The sequence below is a fragment of the Labrus bergylta genome, chromosome 15, assembly GCF_963930695.1.
Source record: "Labrus bergylta chromosome 15, fLabBer1.1, whole genome shotgun sequence".
Classification (NCBI taxonomy): Eukaryota; Metazoa; Chordata; class Actinopteri; order Labriformes; family Labridae; genus Labrus; species Labrus bergylta.
In genome coordinates, this window is record NC_089209.1 from 6,998,778 (window position 1) to 7,022,546 (window position 23,769).

The 23,769-nt window shown below is 40.8% G+C and overlaps 1 protein-coding gene across 3 annotated transcripts; it reads right to left on the minus strand.

Moving 5' to 3' along the window:
• Nucleotides 1-922: 922 nt before the first annotated feature.
• esr2a (estrogen receptor 2a) lies at nt 923-23,769 on the minus strand. Of its 3 annotated transcripts, none has more exons than XM_065963474.1 (9): nt 23,586-23,769; nt 14,442-15,312; nt 14,088-14,269; nt 12,490-12,606; nt 11,150-11,458; nt 8,720-8,858; nt 6,694-6,827; nt 4,084-4,267; nt 923-3,077 (listed from the first exon to the last, which is right to left on the minus strand). In XM_065963474.1, exons 2-9 carry the CDS (start codon nt 14,840-14,842, stop codon nt 2,834-2,836), a joined length of 1,710 nt encoding a protein of 569 aa, XP_065819546.1. In that variant the 5' UTR covers nt 14,843-15,312; nt 23,586-23,769; the 3' UTR covers nt 923-2,833. The 3 variants fall into 3 exon arrangements, with proteins under 3 accessions (XP_065819546.1, XP_065819545.1, XP_020495562.1); XM_065963473.1 differs by having other exon boundaries at nt 23,579-23,769; XM_020639906.3 differs by having other exon boundaries at nt 14,103-14,269; nt 23,579-23,768.

Here is a 23,769-nt window from a genome sequence, read left to right on the forward strand (position 1 = left end):
GCTTCCAGAGCTGAATGGACAAACAGCTGTGCTTGAAGTAGGAGCAAACAAAGAATAGTATACCTGTTCCTAGTTCTTGCAGGCTTGCACATAATGGTGGGCAGTCCTTCAACATCTCTACTAACAAGGGAAATGGATTAGTACAGTAGGTTCATAAGTTAGAAATTAAGACTAAAAGCCTCCCTGAAAAAATAAGGCTGAGCAAAACATTTCAATGCTTAAAATATGTCTATTTTATATCTTATAAATACTACATTTTTTATCATCTGATAATTATTTGGGACAGACCGATATAGGATTTTTTTTGGGGCCGATAATTATATCGATATTAATCAGGGAAATAAATCAGATACCGATATGTCGGACGATATCTTTCTTAGATCTATCGTCGATCTGTAGATATAAATATAGATAAACACATTTATTGTGTTGATCCCTGAAATGCAGTTATCAAACACTTAAAGAAAAGATACATAACGAAGATATGATGGTCACTCAACTTGAAAGTAACTGCTCATGTGCTTGCATCACTGTTTGTCAACCTGGAGAGTGATAATAGTTGTTGTAATCCATATAGCGCCCTCTGCTGGTGATAGAGAACTGCTAGTGTTATACAATGAAACTCAAATGAAATGCTATAACTGGAAAATAAATTTAGTAATATCTACACATATCTGCAACAAAAGTGTCCGATACTGATAGTCACTTGATATGCCGATATCGGTCGGGCCAATTTATCGGTCGGGCTCTAATAGTTATACTATTAGAATTAGAATTGCTGACTAAATGTTTTCAATAATTTCTCGTTTGTTCATAAGTTGATCACATTATCCTGCATGAATAATTTATGAACAAAACACATGAACTCAGTGAACATGATGCTGATTTTTCTGTGTGTAATTCAGTCCAAGTGAAGAAGGTCATCTGTATAACATGTTTGCTTTATTTTATGATATAACAAACAGAGCATGTGTAAATGTATGAAAATACAACGAGAACAAATTATCACCTTCATAAAACAAGAAAAACAGGGACCCAATGATTCAACACTGATGATATGTGAGGTGGATGAACAAAGAGGAGGTTGGGTTTGATAACTGGCTGAGAAAGCTGCAGATGAACCAATCGAACGTCTTCAGGATTGCACAAACTCGTCTTAACGAAAGCCTGTTCCTGTTCTCCATAAAGGTGCTCGTATACACTGACATCTGTGTTCTATGTTTTAGAAGCAGAAGTTTCCAACATTTTGACTTGACACCAGATCCTGACTTGGAGATTTTCTAGAACGATTGAGGCCCAGATTTAGAGATGTAAGCCTAGAACACCAACTTAACCCCAAGACCAGACATAATGTGTTGCAACATGTCCTCATAATGCACCGGATACATAATGAAACTCTTTAGGCACGCGGAGCACAAAGTGAGTACACAGTGATCGAACTGTTCTCCATGTCCTCTGATAAGAGTGTGTGCTAGAAGTGAAGCAAAAAAGCAGACGGGGCGAAACCAGTGCAGGATTTCATGGAGGGAAAGTATTCATAGTTCTTGCTGTGATCCTGATTGTCAGATCTGCACCACAACTGTGCACGCAAAAGCAGCGGTAGGTAGCAAGTTCTCAAATACAAAAATAGTTTCCTTTTTTCTTTAAGCAACACTTAAATAGTGGTTTTGATTCTTCACAGGTATGACAATAACGCCTGAACTGTACAGTACACAACAAAGTAATCAGGAGTAAGCCGTACAGCGCCCTCTAGTGGTCACCAGGAGGTCTGCTGTGTCGTATTCTTAATGAGCAGTGTCTTGATATCATGCCTAGCTGCTGACTGTAGCTTTGAATTTAGAATAGAGATGTGAGAGAAGGGCATCTTTTATTAAACGCTTGGCATGGATGATTACTAAAATGTGGGACTATACCTTTAAGGTATAATTATATCATATAACAATTTAGTATTGTGTAGTTATTAAACTAAGCAAGCTATCAACTGGTTGTATCTTCATGGCTAGTATGAAGATGTGTGTGGAGGAATTCACCTCAAGAAATTAATTTTACGAGCTTGATAACATCGCTTTGGATAAAAGCGTCTGCTAAGTGAATTGTAGAATTGTAGAAAAAACAAAATGTAGGACTATACCTTTAAGACAAAATAATACCATATTTTTGTCTGCGATTTCAACCCTGGATCATTTCTACGGTTATGGAAAAAAACATTTTCATATTTTCTCTTTTATTTAATCTTTTACCACATTAAGGTAATATGTCACGTGGTTACAAAATCCTGTAATTACAGTAACAGAAGGTAATGCACACAATGAACCAGTATAATAAAATCTCTCCGTATGTGTGTCATCATTTAGCTGAGGTTCATGGATATGCACGTTAAAACAAAGGGTTACCTATGTTTTTATAGCCAAATTATCTTCTCATAAGTCGCATTCTCAGTCAGACCTCCAGGTGAACACCAGGTATGAGTAATCAGAAAAATTGTGACAGCAGTGAGTCTGGTTAGAAAAGACGTTACTGATGTAGTGATGACGTGAAATAAGCAGCTCAGCCCACGACAATTATGGCAGCAACATAGAACACAAACATTTGAGCAAGTGCTGGTGCTACTGGACAAATAAGGATGCTTATCGTCTTCTTTCCGTATGTTGTGGTAAGGCAATGGATATGGCAGGTTTGGTCAATCTGATTCAAAAAGTTCATCAGAGTTAGTGCACAAGAGTATCAAAGCTTTAAATTCACAGACATTTGTGCTCTGCAGAATGTTCCAGTAAAAAAGTCTCATCAGTCTTGTGAAATGTGTAAAAGCGTTTTAAAATTTCACTTCACTGGACTACTGCTGTTTGCCGTCTCCTGCAGCCGCCGTGCTGCTGGGGGTCCAGGTGTTCGAGGCCCCGCGACCGGGGCTGTATGGCCGAGCGGGAGCCTCGTTCGGGCACCCGGAGTCCTGCTGGGGGGGGCGGGGAGGGAGACGGGAGCTGTGCATGATGTGAGCATCCAACATCTCCAGCAACAGGTCGTACAAAGGCACCATGTTCTTCATTTTCATGCAGTGGAGGTGGTCCATGCCTTTGTTGCTGCGTAAGAAAATGAAAAAAAGAAAGGATAAAAGAGTAATCACAACAGCTGCACAGTAGTGAGCATGTATTTATTTTAGATAATAAAAATGTTTCATATTTAAAGATGAGCTGTAAATGTTTGATAGTTCAACATTTCACACCGTGACCCTTTTTCTTTAAAAGTGACGCTCATGGTCTGAAGCTTAAGAATCCATTTATTTTTTTTATTTTAAATTTATATTGAGAAGCATAATCATTCATCTTTTCCTGATTGAATCACAACTGAAAAAAGTGACAGTGGGAAAACATTCAGAGTTAACTTGGGCCACTTTCGAAGTTGAAGCACACCTTTAATAACCCTTAAGCTAGTATCAGACGACAGCTAATGCTTCCAGCCTTTTCCCAGCTTATATCATGGTTAGCTAGAAAAAGGCTGCATGCTAACATTGTCTAGTGAAAGTCTTGGTTGAAGAGTGGTTGAAGTGCTGTTTGGGACATGGGAAAGGTGCTAAATTCAAGCTAACATTCAAGAGTAAGCGGTTGAATTTAAAAATTAGCTGTTTTCTGTTAAAGGCTAAAATATAACAATGTTTTAACTTGTAATACACACAGATTTCATGACCTGTTACCTAACACAGCTAATATTAGCTTAAAGATGCTTCCTAGCAACTATTACCTTTAGCTAGAAAGTGGCTGCTAGCTAAATATTACTATTAATAGTTTTGTATGATTCATTTGGAAAGGTGTTCAAGCTAACAGTAATGTTACAAAGGAAGCAGTTGAGGTTAACATGAGCTATGATCTATAATTATGTTTAAAATGTGTTTTTTGTTAACATAGTTCAACCTTAAGATATTCATTATTATACCAGTAGCAGCTCAATCTAACCTGGGTGAAAATGAAATGACCATTTTAATAAGTCGATGGTGAACAAAATCGGTGTATAAGCCAAGAATGGGACCAGGGGCCTAACACACAGAAATGTAACCTGGCAGTGTGTCGTCATGCGGTCTTTCTTTTTTACCTGACATGGCGGATGTGTGACAGCAGCATGAGCAGGTGGGCGAGGCGGGTGTACTGTTGGCGGAAAGTGAGGCCAGTTTTGGCGATGGCCCACACCAGAGCATCTGTCACAGTGTCCAAAAGACGCATTAGCTTCGAGCGACTCTGCAGCTCCTCGCTGGTGTCTGAAGAGCCGAGGCACATGTCTGGTGACACACAGACACAGAGAGGCGTTAAAGAAGCAGACGGCAATCCACCTGTAAATCTGGTTTGGCTCAACGGTTCTGTCAAAAATACATTTTTGCTTGCTCATTGGTCGATTAATGTTTGGTTTCAATCAATCAATCCTTTTTGGTGTAGCGCCAATTCATAGGAAATGTTATCACGAGATACTTTACAAAAAGCAGGTAGAAGACCTTACTCATAGCTTTATTACAAAGACCCGGCGTTAATCCATCTGTTCCTGTAAGTGATGTCACAAAGACGGCGATACAGACCTGCTCTGTCTTGAGGAATAAGAGCTAGTTAAAGCAAGACTCAGTGTAGTGCTCATGTATGATCTTGTTTTTTTATCGTATAATATATTGAATCCTGTATTGTGTTTTGTTGTGCTAGTTCGGTACCGTTCTTTGTGTATCTTTGTGTAGTTGAGTTTGATGTATTTTAAAGGCCTATCTTTTTTTTTTATTTAACCTCTATTTAACCAGGAAAGAAACTCATTTAGATTAAAAATCTCTTTTTCAAGAGGCCAAGACAGGCAGCAAAACATTAACAGGGTTTCACACGGACGACGAGCGACCAACCTTTCAAATACAAAATACATTAGACATTAAAAGACACAAATAACAAAATCAGAACAGCAAGTGTTTGTCAAAAATCATCCATAAACACATCAGGAAGAACATCTACAGCCAGATGAATCAGCTTCCAAGTCATTTAACTTCCTCTTAAAAGCATCCAATTAGAGAAGTTCATTAAGTTTCAGCTCTTTTTGTGATTCGTTCCAAGTAAAGAGAACAGCAAACTTAAAGACCTTTTTCCCCAGGTCAGTTCTGACTTTTGGAACAGACAGTAAAAAAGAAAAAAGGTCCTGAGATGGAAGATTATAAGTCCCTGTACTCTTCTGACTGATGGAGGACAGAAGGTACGAAGGAAGCGGACCTAAAATAGACTTGTAGATTAAAGTACACCGTAGGTTAAGAGAAGTCCATCCAACACGTTCATATAACAAACAGTGATGAGTGAGGGATTTCAAATGAGTGATGAACCTCAGAGCTCTGTGATACACAGTGTCCAGAGCATGTAAGCTTTGTGCATGTATAAAACACCACATATCTAGGGACGGGCATTGCAAATGAGCTTAAGCTATAAATGCTGTAGCAACAGTTAACATACTAGTCCATAAACATGAAATAAATAAAAGATCAATTAGGTTTCTTTCACTTTGACCATTATCCAACATTTGATGGGTTTTTTTTTTTTACTGTCTTGTTCTAGATGTGGAGTTTTGTCCTTTCTATGTCTTAATCGTGGTATTTTACAGTTTCCACTTCTGTTCTCACTGGTCTTAATGTCATGTTTAGCCATAAGTAGTTGTGCTAACTTCTGACTTCAAAAAAAGACTAGAGAAAAGTTTCTCGCTTTGCCTTCCATCTCTGGCAAGCACAGTTTGTGATTCTTGTCCAGGAATACAACTTGATACACTGTCCCTAATACTAAAGGATAATGTTAACACAAAGGCTTTCATCGATGGGACATGAGAGCGTTCACAACCCCCGAAAGTGAAGCAGCTAAATGGAATCCAGCCACCATTACATTTGATCGTTCAGACTGGAGTCAAAATGAGTCAGAGAATTTAATGAGAGTGACCCGACAAACAGTCTGGTTTAGAACATTAATGATCGCATCGACACGATCCAAATTAAACACAAATCTGACTCACATCTCAGATCAGCAGCTACTGTATGTCTCGTGTTAGGTCACGCATTTTAATGAGTAATTCAAGGAAAGCGTACTTGAATATGTTCATGTTTGACAACCTGTGATCCTATTAGTTTCTTTTAGAATGAAAATGGAAGCATTTTGTTCATGTAGATTGAGTTTAACTACCATTTATACTGCAGCCTCCTTCTAGTTTGTGCAGCAGGCAGAAAGCCAAAACAGATAACTTGTTGTTGTTGTTGCTGCCAGAGGAGACTGTGTGGGGGAGTCAGGAGCGTCATTTGTAGAAGGGGAAAGGTTAAACAGAGAGAGTAACTGAAGAGGATAAGCTGCCAGTGTGTTGCAGAGTTCATCCATCCTGCAGTCCTTTAAACAGGGGGGATCATTTATTGAAACTGAACTGGGACACATGTATAATTGCAGTAATTATTGTGCACAGATAAACAGTGTTAAAATGTTATATAAAAAACTCTAAGGGATCAAGAGTCAAGATCCAAAAGATCCAAAGGAAAGAACATTTTGGCAAACAGAAAGATTAGTCTGGCTCTGTCCGTCTTCACACAGGTACTGCCTGTGACTCATTCACAGACTCACACCAAACACAACATGTTCCCATTAGGGTTTGCACTGCTAATACAGCTGCTTCACACTCTACACACACACACACACACAGCCAAGCATGTAGACTCACTGGAGTTGAGGAGGATCATGGCCTTGAGACAGACGTACTCCTCCCTCTGCAGCTTCAACTCTCTCACTCTGGACGTGGCGGCGACCAGCATGTCAAAGATCTCAGAGAAGCCCTGCACACAGCTCCCCTCCTCTCTGACACACAAACACAAAGACACAACGAGTAGTTTATCACACAGCAGAAGATTCCTGTGGATTTAAGTAAGTGAATTGCATGTGTAAGTGCATCATAATCTAACTGCCACTATGGCTATGATCTGCATAATGCAATAATGAACCAATAACGTGATGTAACTCAGACAGAGGACGTCCTTTTATGTTTTATACAATTTGCTGATATTTTCCGACTTCTACCTCGAGACAAACTGCGCACGATTCTCCTAAAAAACGGTGCACAGAAAAAGAAACCCTGTCAATCATCACTCCATTAGCCGACTCAAAGTGTGTGTTTCTTTGTATTGTGTACTGGATGTTTGTGTGTGTGTGTGTGTGTGTGTGTGGGCAGGAGAACGGAAGTCCTAAGAAGAGGAGACATGAAATCAGAGCTGTTTGCAGAATGCCTCTGTTAGGACGAATTTTCATGAAATTCATTAATCTTGGTAACTTTGTGAAATGTATTATTCAAGTCTGTCTACCACGTGTTAACACTCCTACCTTTAGGTGTCTGAAGCTGTTACCTTATATGGGTGAAGCACCTAAGTAGTAGCAGATCTATGTTTGGAGAGGAGCCAACTATATGCTGTCAGCAACTGTTTGCTAGACAGAGAGTCAACATCTGTTACGTATACAAATCAGTGTCATGTCATCTTTATTGTTTTATGGTGATGTACCCAAATGGAAAGGAATTTGTGGGTTGCACCTTTTTGACAGAATATAAGCAGCACTGTGAACACTTTTACTTTGTCAGCACTTTGTCAGTCAAGTGATTTGGACGCATGCTTGTTTGATGAAGTTGTCTGACCTCGGCCGATTAAACGGTGTTATAATCTCCAGTCTGTTTCACGATTTCTTCATTGGATTTATACAAACAGAAACAACCCCCACCTAACAGCCTCCAAGAGAGAGTTTTTAACGTCTTGGAGGTGAAAAGGAGGGCCCTTTACGGTACATATTTACAAACCACTACTTACAAATCCAACTCATTCTGCCTTTAAGAATGTCAGAAATTCCCTTGTGAAGCAGTATGTGTACAGTGTGTCACCTTTGCTGTAGGAAAATGAAGTGAACACCTTCTCTGACAGTTTTTTTTTTGTCATCTTCCCACGACTCTGCAGCATGCTCTGCAGCACGCTCTGCCCAGACTTCAACACATGATAACATCATAAGGGACACCACAAAGGAAATGTTGAATTGCACAAAGCAGATGCACATTCTGTGAGCTGGGAACACTTTGTTCCAGCTTCTGATGACTGCTAAATACCAGCAGGTCTATCTTTGTAACCAAATGTGGACACATGGTGAGCTGCAGAGCGGGCTTTTTTATTGTCCGGATCATGAGCTGACAGATGGAAGGAGCAGATACCATGAACCTGTCTGTCTCTGTTGGATGAAAAACACACTGCTTAAAGTGAGTTGGAGAAATACAAAATTCTGCCAGAGCAATTCATTTATAAAAAAATTTTTTAAAAAAAGATCAAAGAAAGATTGGTCAATTGTCCAAAGAAAAACCAGCCTATATTCTTTGTTTTACATTAACATTACCAAACATAAGATCAGTTAAAGTTGTATCCAAAAAGATTACTATCCTGGTTGATTTGATGCAACCTGTGGCTAAAATAGTAAAACATCAGAAAAAAAAAAACCCTTAACAGCTCATGTAAAAAAAATTTTTTAAACGTCTATGTATTTTCCTAGGAGCTCTCTTGTCTCTCGTCTCGTAGGTTCTTCTGGATCGTTGGCAGGGACGGCCTGCTGCTATGGACCCCTCCCCCATTCTTCATCCTGCATCTCCCCCTATCCCATTTCCCACCTGTCTCTTTAATGAGGTTTGTTAGATTGTTCCTGATGTGACATTTTGTCAGCAGTACCTGCTCAGGCTGAGGTCGGGGGAGAAGATAAGTTTCCCTGGGTGGTCCACGGACCTCCACATCAGTCCCACCATCAGCACCTCCAACCAGCAGCACTCCAACAGGTGCACCTGGTCCTGGAGACTGATTTCCACAAACCCTGAAGAAAAGAGAGGATCAAGTCAACGAGTGCATCTGTTGGAGGTGTGGGGAATGCTGGAGATGTATCTGTGATACGTTTGGTTCAGTCTTTAATGAAACTCCCACTAAAAAGGCCATTAGGCTGCAGAGTGAACACAGCACAAGCAGACCAACAGCTTTACAAAAGGCAGAAATAATTTGGAGAAACATAACCATGAAATCATTATCGGCTGACTCCCACTGTGTGGATCAGTGTGCATTCAGTTATTTCACTAAAGTGGTGATTAAAAGCAGGAAGCTAAGAGAGGAAGCTTAATCAGAGCACAGAATGTGACACAGAGTATAAAAGTCGAAATGTCTAATTGTTCAAACTGGTGCTTAAATTAATTGTTGAATTATAAAAAGCTGATGATTTTGATTAAAATAATGATTTTCTAATTTTGTTTAGTATTTTGAGCAGTTGAAATCAAGATTTCTTGTAAAAAATGTGTAGACTAAAACACCAATTTCAAGATATAAGAAATAAAATGCTATGTATGATAATTATGATTCCAGTTTTAATTAGTTTTTTTCGCCTCGATGTCTTTTACGAGGCTCCAGATGAGGTCAGAGAAGCGATTTGTTTGAAGGTGCACACTCTGTAACAGGGAGGTACACTCTGTAACAGGGAGGTACACTCTGTGCCGTTATCTGATTGCAGCCGGGCTACGAGGGACTCCACCTGACCGAGGACACACAAACATGTCCCTTTAGGTTGAGGTAAAAGGTTTCTGTGTCACAATCTGTGTTGCGGTCTAAAGCTCAAACTCATTTCAAAAATGTAGATTTATTTATTTATTTATTTTTTAGCAAAGAAGTGGTGCATGTATAATTAACAGAGACAAAGTGATAAAAAGTTTTGTCACAGCTCATTGTCCACTTCAACTTCTAGACATTCTGCCACTGAGTTTTGCAGGACTGCGCTCACATGCTAAATAAAGCACAGACAATCACTTTGTTTGGCCAGGATGAGTCATTAACTCTGCGCTTTTCTGCAAGGCTGTGCAAGAAGACAAGAGGTTTAAAAATAATCCAGATACTGACAGTATGTGCTGTAATGACATGACACACAGTATGATACTGTGTGTCATGTCATTACAGCCATTGTGTCTTGATGCAGTTTTTATTATTTAATTAAAAAAAGAAGAAATGTGTTATTTTAATAGCCAAAGATTTCTCTTTGTGTTTTCAATCCTTCAAAAGCTGTACCTTCAATTCTCCACTGAGTTACCCACTTTCTCAATCAGGAGTGATGAATTTTTTTTTAAAGCTCCTCGGTGTCTAACACTAAAACGAATAAGCAGTGGAAGAACAACAGATACTTGAAGATTGCTGTATTGTCTTCAAAAGCGAGTGGCTAAAATTGCAAATTGTCTAACTTACCTTTTAAAAATGACAAATCGTCACAGCCTGTGATATTTACACAATTATCAGTCCTGAGGTTCTCAAGCACAAGTTTTAAGATGAAAAGCCGGTGCTGATTTTTTGCCAAGAGTTAAATTAAAACATTGGTTCCACTCTCATGTTTGTGTGTTAATTACAGAAATAGAGCATACGCTGTGTGATTGTATACAGTCGAGGTGGACTGTCATCTCACACTGATCGAGTAAATCGTTTACAACTCATAACCAACGCGTATAGTTTATGAGCTCACACTGTATGTGTTAAATAAGGACCGAGCGTTGACAATTGTTAATCAAGTAATCAACCCACAGATGGCAGTCAAAGTCAGATCTAAGTTTAAGTTTGACTACACCTTTAGAAAACTCTCTCTCTGTCTCACATGAACTCACACTCAGCAACAATAACAAAGACAAGCTAGCTAGCACGCTAAATCACAACAAGTATTCCCTGCTAGCCAGCTGGAGGTCCTCAGCTAATTCCTGCTGACGTTTCTCTCGTTCATATATTTAGTGAAAGTAAAGGGTAGACGCATCAAACATGTCTGCCTGCTGTTGCCATGGTGCTCTCAGACTAAGCTAACTCACCCTCAGCTCTTGCCTTCAAAACAAACCAAACTTTTTATTGATTCGGTTCAAGACTAAAAAGTTTGAGACAAGATCAAATGACTGGTTGAGTGTTAGAAGTTTGTGTTGTGAAAATGAACTAGTTATACAGAGTTAAATGTAGAACAACAAAAAGACAATTAGCACAAATAAAAATTGTGACAAAGGGCTAAACAACATGTGGCTCTCGCTTTTGGTTTAAAGCATTTTATTACTTCCAAAAGACTGAAATAACTTATTTTTTTTTTAAGTGTTCGACACACACCTGGAATTTTCTTGGCCCAGCTGATCATGTGAACCAGCTCTTTGTCAGCCAGGTTGGTGAGCGACATCATGATGTTTGCCTCGTTCAGCGGCCTCTTCACGTCCTTCATGAGGTAGATCTCCGGCGGCTCCGCCTCCATTATCCGCTCTATCAGCTGCTCTGGGGTCAGTGCAGAAGGGTTGGGCGCGCTCCACAAAGCTGCCGCTGATCCGGTCGACAGAGCCGGTCCATTGGCTCTGCTCTGTGGCGGCGGGCGGGTCACGCGCCTCGTCTGAGGCGTCCTGAAGTTCACACGCTCCTTACGAATACCTGTAACGGAAAATGAAGAATAAAGTAAGCTGCAGACTTTTACACTGTAGGTTTTAAATTCTACTTCTGATATTCTTCTGAGGACAACTTGTTATTTTTTTAAGATGTTTTTTTTAAAGATATTTTTTGGGTCATTTTGCCTTTTTGAGATGGGACAGCTGGGGAGAGACACTAAATGTTGGGAGTAGAGAGCAGGGGATGACATGCAGCAAAGGGCCGAGGCCGGACTCAAACCCACGGCCTCTGCGTTGAGGACTAAAGCCTCTGTACATAGTGCACGCGTCATAACCGCTAGGCTATTAGCGGTATAATTGTAAACTCACTTACTTAAGTCCCTCCAGATTGAAATATTGAAAACCATCATGCCTTTCAAACTCCAGCCTTTTAATGACATGAAGCATTTTTATTAGAATCTTTAATCTCCTTTTAAGTTTGGATTCAGTTCGGACCTTTAGGGAAAAATCGTTCTAAATGTGATTTGTAGAGAATATAGCTGCTAACTCTCTCAGGCGTTTTTTTGGGGAGGGTGTTGGCAGTCAGTGTAAAGTTTTGTTTTTTCTCAAAAACAAAAAAAATATTGGCTTTCAGAGGCTAAAACTGACACTGTGAAGGCTGTAACAGTGAATCAAACACAACAGTTGCTGGCAGGACATCTACATTTAGTTATGACAACTAGAGTTCCTTTAGTTTCAATACTTTTAATAAATGAATACAGAGGGGACACTAGAAATCTCAAACAGCTGAAAGACAACAACCGATCCTGGCTGGATTCCCTCAGCAGGATCACACACTCTGGATGTGAACAGTTAGGGAAACATTGTTGAACTAACACATTCACAGATAACTTATGATCTCCTTAAATGTAATATTACAGACGACCTCAGAAAAAAATAATAAGAGCATGTTGGTTAGAAAGAGAAAAAGATCTGTCATCCTGTTACAGCTTCATGTTCGCTAAGAAATAAAAATATAAACTAGCAGCTCTTAGGGAAACAAAACTAACACAAATGAGAGAATAGAAAGACACTAACCACACTTGGTCATGCCGACTTCATGACACTTGCGAAGGCGACACGCCTGGCAGCTCTTGCGGCGGTTTTTGTCTATAGTGCATTGATTGGTTGCGGGGCAGATGTAGTCGTTGTGTCCTGAAATGAAGAGAAGAGCGAGAAGGTTAAGTCACAACTACGGGGAAGGATAATCAGAAGTATTGAAATAAAGAAAAGGCTTAAGTGCCGCGTTGAGAGCCTCATAAAACTGCTTCACTGCAAAATGAGCCTTGATGAAAGGCTTGTACTGTTTTGTTTTTTTTTGGGATAATTTCAAGCCCATTTATGAACCGTGGACATGGTCGTAAAACGGAAGGCTGAGTCAGCGAGTGTGGAAACTGCAGTTCAAACAGTGAGATTCAGCTACAGTAACATGGCAGGCAAAACACCAAAGCTCGTAAATGTTGTTATTGATTTGTGAGCTATTTACGAGCTCATAAATATAGATAACAAGTTGCGATATGGTGTGTTAAAAAGGGATCAACTCCCCACAGAGGTCTGATGAAACATATCAGAGCCTATCAAGCAGCTCTGTGATGTCACAGTGATTAATTCACCGACATGTAACAGGTTTAATACCCATCATGTTCACCATCCATCAGCTTAGCTCAGGCTGTTTTTTTTTCTCCTTTAAGGGCGCATTCACACTAGGAAATCCGTACCATGCCTAAGCACACTTCACCTCTAGAGTCCAGTTGGTTTGACTAGTGAGTGCTCCAATACGTGCTCAAGCACCGTACACTTCTTTGGGTACACAACGTGGACAGAGTTCATTACAGAGAAAGTGTTCTGGCTTTATCTGATTCAATACACTTTCATACACATTCACATGCTGTCGACGAAGCAGCGGGAGCAATTTGCGGTTAAGTGTCAATCAATCAATCAATCAATCAATTTTTATTTGTATAGCGTCAACTCATAAGTGTTATCTCAAGACACAAAAAGCAGGTCAAAGACCTTACTTATTGCTATATTACAAAGATCCGGCCTATCCATCATGAGCACTTTAGCAAAGCAACAAAAGTTACAGTGGTAAGAAAAAACTGTCTTATTAAATAGGCAGAAATCTTCGGTCGGATCCCCGGCTCATGATGAAACAGCCTTCACAGGCCTAGACTGCGCCAGGCTTGGAAAGGGATAGGGGGAGAGATGGGATAAAATGCAGGAAGAGGGATAGGGAGCAAGGGGGTGGGGGGAGGTGTCTTGACCAAGGACACATTGGACATTTGGCTGCAGGAGCTGGGGATCAAACCCCCGACCTTCCGATTGAGAGACAACCAACTTAACCCTAACCCTAAGCCAAAGACTGCCCTTTATTGGCAGACCCAAAATTAAAGTTACAGACTGACAACGCCATCTTGAGACTCAAGGCTTCATCCTGGATTAAGGAGGCTATTTCTTGCATAAGGAAAAACTCTAAAACACTAAATGACTCATTGGGATAAAAAGCAACATCTCTCTAAGGTTCTGAAATGACCCTCACTGACATTTCCCCCCCCTCCAAAAACAAAGAGCATTAAGAGCCACACCAAACTAAGAACCTTGTGATTGTGTTGGTCATACATGAAGGGATACGGTACGTTTTTGGGTCTCACTTTGGATGCTCCTCTTGAAGAAGGCCTTACACCCCTCACACGACCAGACGCCGTAGTGGTACCCTGAGGCGTAGTCGTGACACACAGCACAGTAGTGGAGGTCCCCCTTCCCACCGGACGACACCACCTCCTCCTCGCTCTCCTGAGAACGCCTCCTCACACTCTGACTAAGAGAAAAACCACACTCGTCATTTCATCCAAAGAAAGGAACCAGAAATACTGTTTTAGCACGCGTATCAGGTTTGATTAAGCAGCTACAGGTTCTATTTTGACAAATCAAAAAAAGTGCAGCGACTCCAGGTTAGTAGACGTGAAAGTGATAGTGATGCATCATCCTACCTGGTTGATAAGACGGCGTCCAGCTGCGACAGCTCCACCCATTTGGACGGAGACTGTATCGGCTGAACAGGCTGAGAACGTGCCTGGGAGTGGTGGAGAGGTACGGGGGGCCTGACATGGCCGTGGCTGGACCAGAATAATGAAGGGCTCAGCGACTGCCGGACGGACGGACAGTCTGATATTCCCGGAGCACCATAGCTGAAGATGGTTGGACTGTAGAACGGTATTGCGCCAAAGTCGTGGCTGAGGTCGTTGTACGGGGAGGGGATGCAGATGGGCTGGCTTTTTTCTGAGGGGGAGGTGAGGATCGGAGAGAGGACACAACTCCCGAGTCGACTGGAGTCCACTTTCTGGAGCTGGAGGAGAGGTTGATCCATCTCTGGGGGGGTGGCAACAGCCATCGCTGCTACGCGATTACCACATCGTCGACAAAGACTATCACCTAGAATCGAGTCATTTTCCCTGGTGTCAACTTTACTGAGGGATTGTCATGATTTAGGAGTAAAGACTGTGAGATAGAAGTACAGACCAGCAGGCCTACCTACACACAGGCCAGTGGAGTTTAATGTTACTAATGAGCTCACATGGTCAATTCCCAGGCAATTGGATAATTCAGTCAAACCCCGAAGCTGGATTTAATGTCTCTCTGCCGATTGTGAAATGCCAGTGTGGAGATGGATTACATTACCATCCCATCAAGCACAAAGAGTTTTGATAGAATCCAAAGCGGCGTGAATGCACAGGTCTGCAGTCTGCAGTCCGTCCAGCGCGCAGAAGGGAAGAAGATCAGTGCTGCGTATCGATACAGCCATGGGCGTCACATCATAAATGTGTAGCACATGGAGTCATACGTGTAGTAGAGCCTGTTCACCTGGAAAACAAATAGAAAAACATGTTTGATTTCAGACTCTTGCTCTTCTTCTAAGATATAATTTTATGGCTTTTATCAACTTCATTCGACAGGTTTGAGGGGAAGATGTAGACAGAAAAGAGAAGAGAGAAAAAAAGAATATGCAACAAATGTCACCTACTCTATCGAACCATAACCTTTGCAGGTCTATCACATGCTCCATGGCTACTCAACTATCAAGGTTCAAATCTAAGCGGGCTCGTCTGAAGGTGATGGGGAGGACTGAAAACATCTCCCTACAGTCAATATATGAACAGTCTGTTCTCAGACAGGCACAGAGTGTTGTCTGACCTGTATCTGATCTTCCACTCTGAGTCCCCTGATGTAAAATGAACCGCTTTATAAAACTCTTTTGTTCCCATGTTAATCACAATTATGACTTATATTTTCTAAGGTTGTGCGGGTTGTGCAATCCTGTGCCATGCGGGCAATGTGCAATATACTGTACTGTATATTGTGTTGTTTTGCATTGGTATTGGCCTTTCTGTTTACATGTGGGTGTTTTTTTTATTGAGTCTGGTGGAAGCAGCTGAATGTTTGGCAGCACTTTGAGTCCAAGACTAATCACCCCAAGGGGACAATAAAGTATTGTGCTCAGACAATTCTTTGGTTAAAAATGCATCTCAGCTATGCAAAGTAATTACTATAACCCCCACCCCAGTACACTGTTTTCGCTTGTTTTAATGTGCTTGTAATCTTGACGGCATTGAAATTGTGTCAATGTCCTTTCCAGAATACGTAAAGATTTGAATTGAATTGGTTGAAGAAGTCTTTGCAGAACAATCAAAACCTGTGGAATAAATGAGTAAAAGAGCGTTAGTTCAGTTGTTCTCAGTGGCGACACCTGTGGTGATAGCTGGTACAGCAGATACGTTTCAGACTTAATCAATAGTTACCTCGCTCAAACACAGATCCAACCACGGTCACACAGTTTGTCTTCATCTCAACTTTATTTTAATTTCATGCTAGTTTTTGAAGTTTCATTACAAACAACATGAACTTTTACATGACTAACAAAAAAATACTAAATGTAAAAACTCAAAGTAATCTTTTTCTGGGACAGTATTTGTAGAATTGCTGAATCTTGCGTTATAATATAATCGCTTTACAGGATGATATCTTCCTTACATTTATTTATGAACTGGACTTATGATGATGATAGGCCTAATTCAGATACACAAGAGTCAAGCTGCTAAACATGAAACAACAGGCTTACAGTAGGATCAAATGTTATCACGTTGAAGTGGAATCTTTCTTCCTTTAGAGGAGGACAATGTCTGAAAAAAGTGGCAGGTAGATGGGAACACAGGATTTATCATTTCCTGTAGACAGAGACAGCTGCTGGATCAATAAACACAACACAGAGCTTTACACCCTGAGGACGTGTGAGGTTATTCTTCAGACATCTGATACAGAGAAATCAGCAGAGATAATCATTCTCTGGGTGGTAAGAGTCTGTCTTCAGTCAGGGGGGTTGGTACACATCGTCTCCACCTTTCTGGCATAAAGCTCACTTCTGGAAGTCATTATTTATCCTGAAAGTAAAAGGGGGACATTAATCTTGCCGACTGGCTGAAAGAAACTCTGGGCCGGCTCGCCAACAAAACTCAATAAAGCGTGGGACTAGCTGGAGCCTTGTGCTGGGAGCGTAAAATGAAAAGTGATGAAAACTGTCGGTGATTAAACTCACAGAGCTGCAACAAGTAGCGGTGACCATTAATTCTTTCGGATACTGTGGAAAGTCTGTTTTTTTTTTTTTTTATTATTTTAAAATGTTATTAAAGAAATCACCTTTACAGCTGTGAAAAAAAACCCAGAAATGGAGTAAATGAAGCGTGCCCAACATTACTTTCATCTTCAACAACATTCCAGCACACTTTCATTTCTGCTTACTCTTCAGCTTTGAGATTTATTAGCGGTGTGCACCTTTATTCTCACCACTGTAGCCACTATAATAAGGTTGGTTAGCTTCCCTGATCGAGAGATGAAATTATAATTGGTGGCGATATATTCATGAAGCCCTGGTAGGAAAATGAAACATCATTCATCATATCTCTGTCGCACTGGAATCCTGGTCCACTTTGAAGTCGCTCAAGTAACCGGCTGGTTCCTCGGGTGACGCAGGACAGACGCTCTGAGAAGACCTGCTTTACGCATTAATGTAGCAGACTCATGGGATCTCCTGCGATGTTAAATAATACTCGACACTGTGGGAATGTACGCAAATCATTTTGGAAAGTTGGCTTGAAAAAGTGAAAATGCACTTTTGATATAAAGCGGAGAGTTTCAACCCCGAGTATAAAAGAAACATCCATTACTTTTAGAAAAGCAGCTTATTTAACTGTCTGGACCGTTTGTCAAGACGAGGCGTGCAGGCATGGCTGATCAGATCATGTTTGACATCTCCCTGACTTGGTACAGATCAAGAGAGCTTGGCAAAGAGCGGGGCTGCTCCGGACAGTATTTATGAGTCCTCAGAGTCAGAATCAGAAGAGGCGGACAGACCGACATCTGAAAATCATTGATTTCTATTTGTCATCCATACAATTTTGGTTGTCCATACAAGTGATTTTTTTTCTGCCTCTTTTCCTTAAAACTATGAATGAGAAGCTTCATATCGTGTCTATAGTGTAGCGCTTTTTTTTTTTTTTTGCCAAAGTAAATATCCTCTGGTGACAGTAGATCATCAATGGCCCGCTGGCAGCAGAACAAAGACAACAACAACAACAACAACAACCACAGACACTCAACCTCTCCCGGCTGTACAATCTCACTTAACTTCCACAGATGTGATGGGATTCTGCCGAACAATGATTCCCAGTTATTAATAAAAACACAGAAGACTTCACAAACAGCTTTAACCTCTGCTTCATAATTTTGTTTGACAAATGATCCATTTCTGGCCGATTACACCGAGTGTGTCCTGGCAGTGGGAGGAACGGCAATTTGTACCCGACATCCGCACTCTGATGTCAGGAAATTAAAGAGGTTGAACTTATGTCAGTTTGAAGTTTAATTAAACGGCTTGCCAGCTCATCTGTTTCTGTTTGAGTCATGGAGGATTATCAATGATAGAAAGTATTACATCAGGTCACACAAACTTTAGTAACATCATGTTGCTATGACTCCTATGTGATGATATGTCATTCAATCTGCAGGTTATACAGTTTTACTGAAAGCATAAGAACGCCTGCTGTGAAGGGTGCTGCAAGGTTTGGTTAAGTTTCCAATGACCTTGTGTCTGTACCCAATGAGCTGACTCCTTAAACAAATGAGTCATTTGAATAGACATGAGAAAGGTTGTTGTAGTAAAATCGTTCTACTCCAGTGACCATAAGAGGGTAAAAGCAGATGTGGAAGAGATTTGATTAACTTTGAGACCTTGACCTTGTATCAAACCTCCTCACTGTCACACGATCCAGCAGCCGGCAGCTCATTGGGAGAGAAATCCTCCCAGCTTCTCCACAACGATGCTCATCCTTGCCGCTACGACTACCAGCTCAAACTCACAAAAAAACCTTCAAAAACGATACAGAAAGGCGTACTGTAGATCCTCTAAAATGGGGGTTTCAAGGCAAAGCTGTGGGTGGTTGGGCTGTGGGTTAAACGCCTTGGGGAAAAGCACTACAACAACTTGTAACTGTTATTCAACAACCTGGATAAGCAGCTCTTTGGTCCGTGCGGTCTGTGACTATTACAGGGCTGTCAAAACAAACGCACAAGTTCCACAGTGAACAGAGCAAGGCCACTGTATCCAAAGCACTACATGACTGTGCTCTTCCAAATAGTTGTGCAAAACACTGGATTGAGCCCCAACCTGTGTGCCAAAAATATAAACTTACTTGACCCCAACTACTCCACCTCTCCCCCCAACAACACACACACACACACACCACCAACCTAACCACCGTGATTCAGGGATCGATATCTGATATCACAGATGCTTTGGGTAAAACAGTATTCTATTCAGCTCTGATTAAGTCCACTACGTCCCCGTTTGCTTCTCATTCTTCGATGATATCTTTATTTTTCACAGAGATATTTGCCTCCTCTTTATCACAGGGGGAAAGCACAAACTTCAAAGGGGAGCAAAAGGATTTGTTTTTGGGGAAATAGATTTGCAAGTTGAACATTTTCATTTTTTAAGCTCTTTTAGCCTTCCTTAAAAACCTTAAGATCCTGCACTCCGGGGTTTGGATCATCTTACAGGTCCCATATTCTGCTTTTTCTGGTTTTATATGCTCTTTAGTGTGTTTTCCAAGTGTCCTGTGCATGTTTAGCCACATCTCTGTGCGGAAACGCGGCTTCTCCTACGTCCTCCTGTTAGCTGTAGCATTAGCCGCATGTAACGCTCGGTTCTAGCCCCCCTCGATAGAAATTTGTCAGTCCGACGTCATTGTCAGTGTGAGATCACTGATCTAAGCCCATTGGCTCGTTGTGGCCCTGCAGCTCATGTTGCACGCCCGTTAAGTTCTGTAGCACGCCCACGATATGCCGTAGCCTGCGGTAGCACAGTAGTGCTAAGGTGCTAATGTTTAAGCTCCCCTCGGACGTAGTCAGTGGCTGCATTCCAAATATGGTAAAAGAGGCGGGACATTTCCGAGAACCGTGCTGAGCAACTGACCAATAACGACAGAGCGGATCGGCAGACCAATCAGAGCAGACTTGGCCCACGTGAGGTCTAACAGTGTGGGCTCAACAGAGTGTAGCTGACGAACTCAGAGCGTAGAGGGAGCAAGGAGGAGCAGTTCATGAAAACAGACTACTTCACTAAGCTAGGCTTGTTAGCTAGCACTAATGGCAGTTAATCAGGTGTTACGTCTGTTACTAACTTTAATGACACTTGATAATGATTTTGTTTAACAAACTCAGATATCAAGAATTGAGCGTCGAAATGTGTGTTTTTAAAACTGCAGTAAACGGGAGTTAGCTTTAGCTAAGTTTACAAGTGGCTCTTACAGAAATTGGATGTTTCTATATGAAAATATCATTATGGGTAGGATTCTGCACTTCCTCATTGGCTTCATTTTTTAACACCAGAGGTTGCGGCTTGATGAAAAAAACACATGCACAAGAATGAATCAAACCTAAAATTCACATAAATAATAGTGTGCACAAAGCATGTACCACTATCTCCCCCCAATTTAAAAAAAAAAATCATACACAAAAGGTCAAAGCCAAACAAAAAAAAAAAGCCAACTGTGACATGACAAGAAGTCTTCCAGCAGTGCATGCCTTCAACACAAAAAGCAAGCTCAAGGCCATGCTGTTTTTCCCATCCAAAAAAATCTCACCGCCTCCCTAAAACCAACGGAAACGGATGTGAAACAGATCTGCAGAAAAGACGCAGTGCCTTACTTTCTACAGAACGGGAGTATGAGGAGGGATGTGAGCGGTGGGGTCAGTGCCAGAAAATGCCAAAAATCTAAGCAAACCTTTTGACCCAGGGAAACTGATGTGAGCTATATCTGTGCTTGACATTCACTGCAACAACTTTTTAAAAAGACAAATGTAACTTGATCATGTCCGTAGTTCATTCACCTGTAGTATGTTACCCATTTAAATCAGAGGTTTAAAAGGATTTTATATCAGGGGCTGTAGTTGTACTTTAACAAACAGGAGGGCATTTGAGGACACTACACAGCGTAAGAGTGAGCTATTGAACTTTTTCTCTTTTTTTTTTCTCCGATGTTCCCTGCTCACTTTGTCAAACGGCCGTCAGCACATGTGTATTAGCAGTTTAATGTGTCCAACTCGGAGTAGGACTTGTTGTGATGGAAAATAAGGTTTTTGCCTGTTGTCTACCTTAACGGAAAGAAAAGTGTTCAACCGTCCTCGAGTCAGAGGTTGTGATCTGTGACTGATGCTGAATGACAAGTGACCTCAAAGACATGCAATGATAGTTATCTTAAAAATGTCAGACTGGTAAGGTATGTGTTTTTCTTGCTCTGCCTCAGGTTTAAGTTTTAAATTGCCTGCAACAAAAGCTTGAATCGCTACAGATATTTCTGAATAGTCTTTTATGCTGAGAATATTTTTCACAAATTTATGCTTTAATTAAAGATTTGCTTAAGAAGTAAAGATTTGTACATATAGGACTAAACCTGGTACAAGACTGTCGATTACAGAAAAGATACAGCGACAAGGACAGCTCAGGGTGACTTTCATATAAGATTGGAAGTCAAAATTCAAAACATTGAAGAAAGCTGTGGACACTGAAGCTTCAGTGTTTAGCCAGCTCTACATCGGTCGAGAAGCATTTCTGCGCTCTAAGCTCTCTCCATTTTTCAAAAGCATCTCCAACATCTTCACCTCGTTTCTCGTCGTGGAGCTTATTAGAAACATGCCGAGGCTTTTTTATGTCGGGTAGGATCAGTTAAATCTGAATCAGTTCGCTTGCCCGCTTCCATCCCTGCACCACCTGTTGGTTCACCGTGATCACTGCTGTCCTATCGAGGGGGAACAGAGGGGGGTCCAAAACGGCCGTGTGATGTGGGGCTGCCTTACAACCGCCTCCCTTCTCTGGTCAAAACAAAGACGGACTATTCAGGACCAGAATCAAAACACAGGAGGATTACTGGCTGCTGTGTTGTTGTCAGAGAAGCCAGTATTTCCACTTAGCATTTCATTAATGTCTGATGATGTAGTAATCTGGTCATGTTATGATTTAATTCATATCTCTCCTTTAAAGGATATCACATTAGCAAAGCCAGTCTTAAATCCCTAACACAGAAAGAGACAGTAAATCCAGGTTTAGACCCAAAGTAAAACAGCTTCCCAGAATATTGACAGCCTGGATTCTGGTAATTATAGCCGTGGTCAAAGATGCTCTAAAGAGCTTTAAAGAGCTTCTGCCACTGTTATGGTTGCAGAAGTATTCCTCTCCGGTTATGAAGTTTTGTGAGAAGTGGAAGCAATAATTCTAACTGATTTTAAAACTTTAAAATGAAAGGAAAGACATTGTCAAGAATTTTTCATAGAACGTGTGATCCAAAAACTTTTTAACTAATTTGTGCCTTTGTAAAATCTCACCTCTATGAGCATGTATGACAAAAGAAGAAAATGAGACGCAGTCCATTTGTAGCAAACTTTTTCTCTGATTGTTGAGTTTTTGTTTCCTCCCTGAAGGTCTGTATGAAGCACTAGAGATTCAAGATTTTAAATTAAAGTAAGTATTTCACTTCTAAAAAAATATTCTGCTCAGACGCTTCATCATGAACTGATAGAAAATGTTCGAGTTTCTGCCTTTTTTTGGGACATTAAGTTGCGATACGGCTCAACAAGGACACAAGTTTGAATATCCTCACAATAATCAGAGAGGTAAATATAAACACATTCAAAAGAATATTAAAGCTTCATATATCTTTCAGAATAATGACAATAAAAAACAGTTTTTATTTGTATACACATACTGTAAAATGTCTGAACTGAAAAAAAGTCCACTATTACACAAACACTTATCTGTGTTCTGTTTTGTGATGCAGATGTGATTAATATTAACCACTAATCATGACTTGTTTGACTGGAGTCATTTTGCAAATAAAACATGTGAACAGTCAAAGTTTGTGCTCCAACATATACACAGGGGAGGAAAAAAAAAAAGATGTATTTTCTCCTCTGAGCACCCCTGCATCAGAGCAGCTGGTAGATAGCAGCTGCTTGTTTACACAGTGATAAGTGTCTTTTGAAGTGGATGGTATTCACATCAGGCTTGTTTGAATTGCAACAGCAGATTTTTTTTTTTTTTTTTTTTAAACCACATTTAGGTCACAGAAATAGACACAGATCCGGCGTTACACTGATTCACGTGTGCATCATTTTTTTTTTTTTTTTTTAAGATGTAGCCTATGACCAGATTGCTTTAATTAATGTGTTGATTGATGAATTATTCTTTCTAATTGCCGTTGCAGTTTAAAATCTGCAAGAAACTTAAAGAAAATGTTCAAATCCAGTGAACATCTGGAAGTGATTGAATGGCCCACAGCTTGCTATAAAACCACGATTGAAAGTCCCACATTGTTATTCTGTCACCTGTCAACCAATCGCAGTAAATGCGCAGTTTCAGGGCCTGCTACTTGTTGATTTTGGCCTCATTCATTTCATCATAAATCATTTCAATTTAATGTCCCGCATGCAGAGTTGCACGTCAGCAAACACAAATACGAAGTGCTCACACACACACAAAAAAAACAAAAAAAAAACAACAACAACATGACATTATTCTTACCGCTTACAGAGTTGCAGGGGGGAAAAGTTGTGAGTATGACAGCGTGTGGTCCCGTCGAGGTGTCGTGAGTTTGGAGAAGTGAGAGGAGAAAGAGTTTGTCGAGGTGTTACGAGCAGCAGAGTAAACTTCACCCTCTGTCAGATAGCGTTCATATGAGACACGGCTGTCGCTTTCTGCCAGAGGCGAACGAC

Coding starts and splice junctions, on each gene's coding strand:
- esr2a (XM_065963474.1), bottom strand. CDS start 14,842: ATGGCTGTTGCCACCCCCCCAGAGATGGATCAACCTCTCCTCCAGCTC. Junction 14,270..14,441: donor GACGCCGTCTTATCAACCAG/GTAGGATGATGC, acceptor TTTTTCTCTTAG/TCAGAGTGTGAGGAGGCGTT. Junction 11,459..12,489: donor AGTCGGCATGACCAAGTGTG/GTTAGTGTCTTT, acceptor TTTCCGTTACAG/GTATTCGTAAGGAGCGTGTG.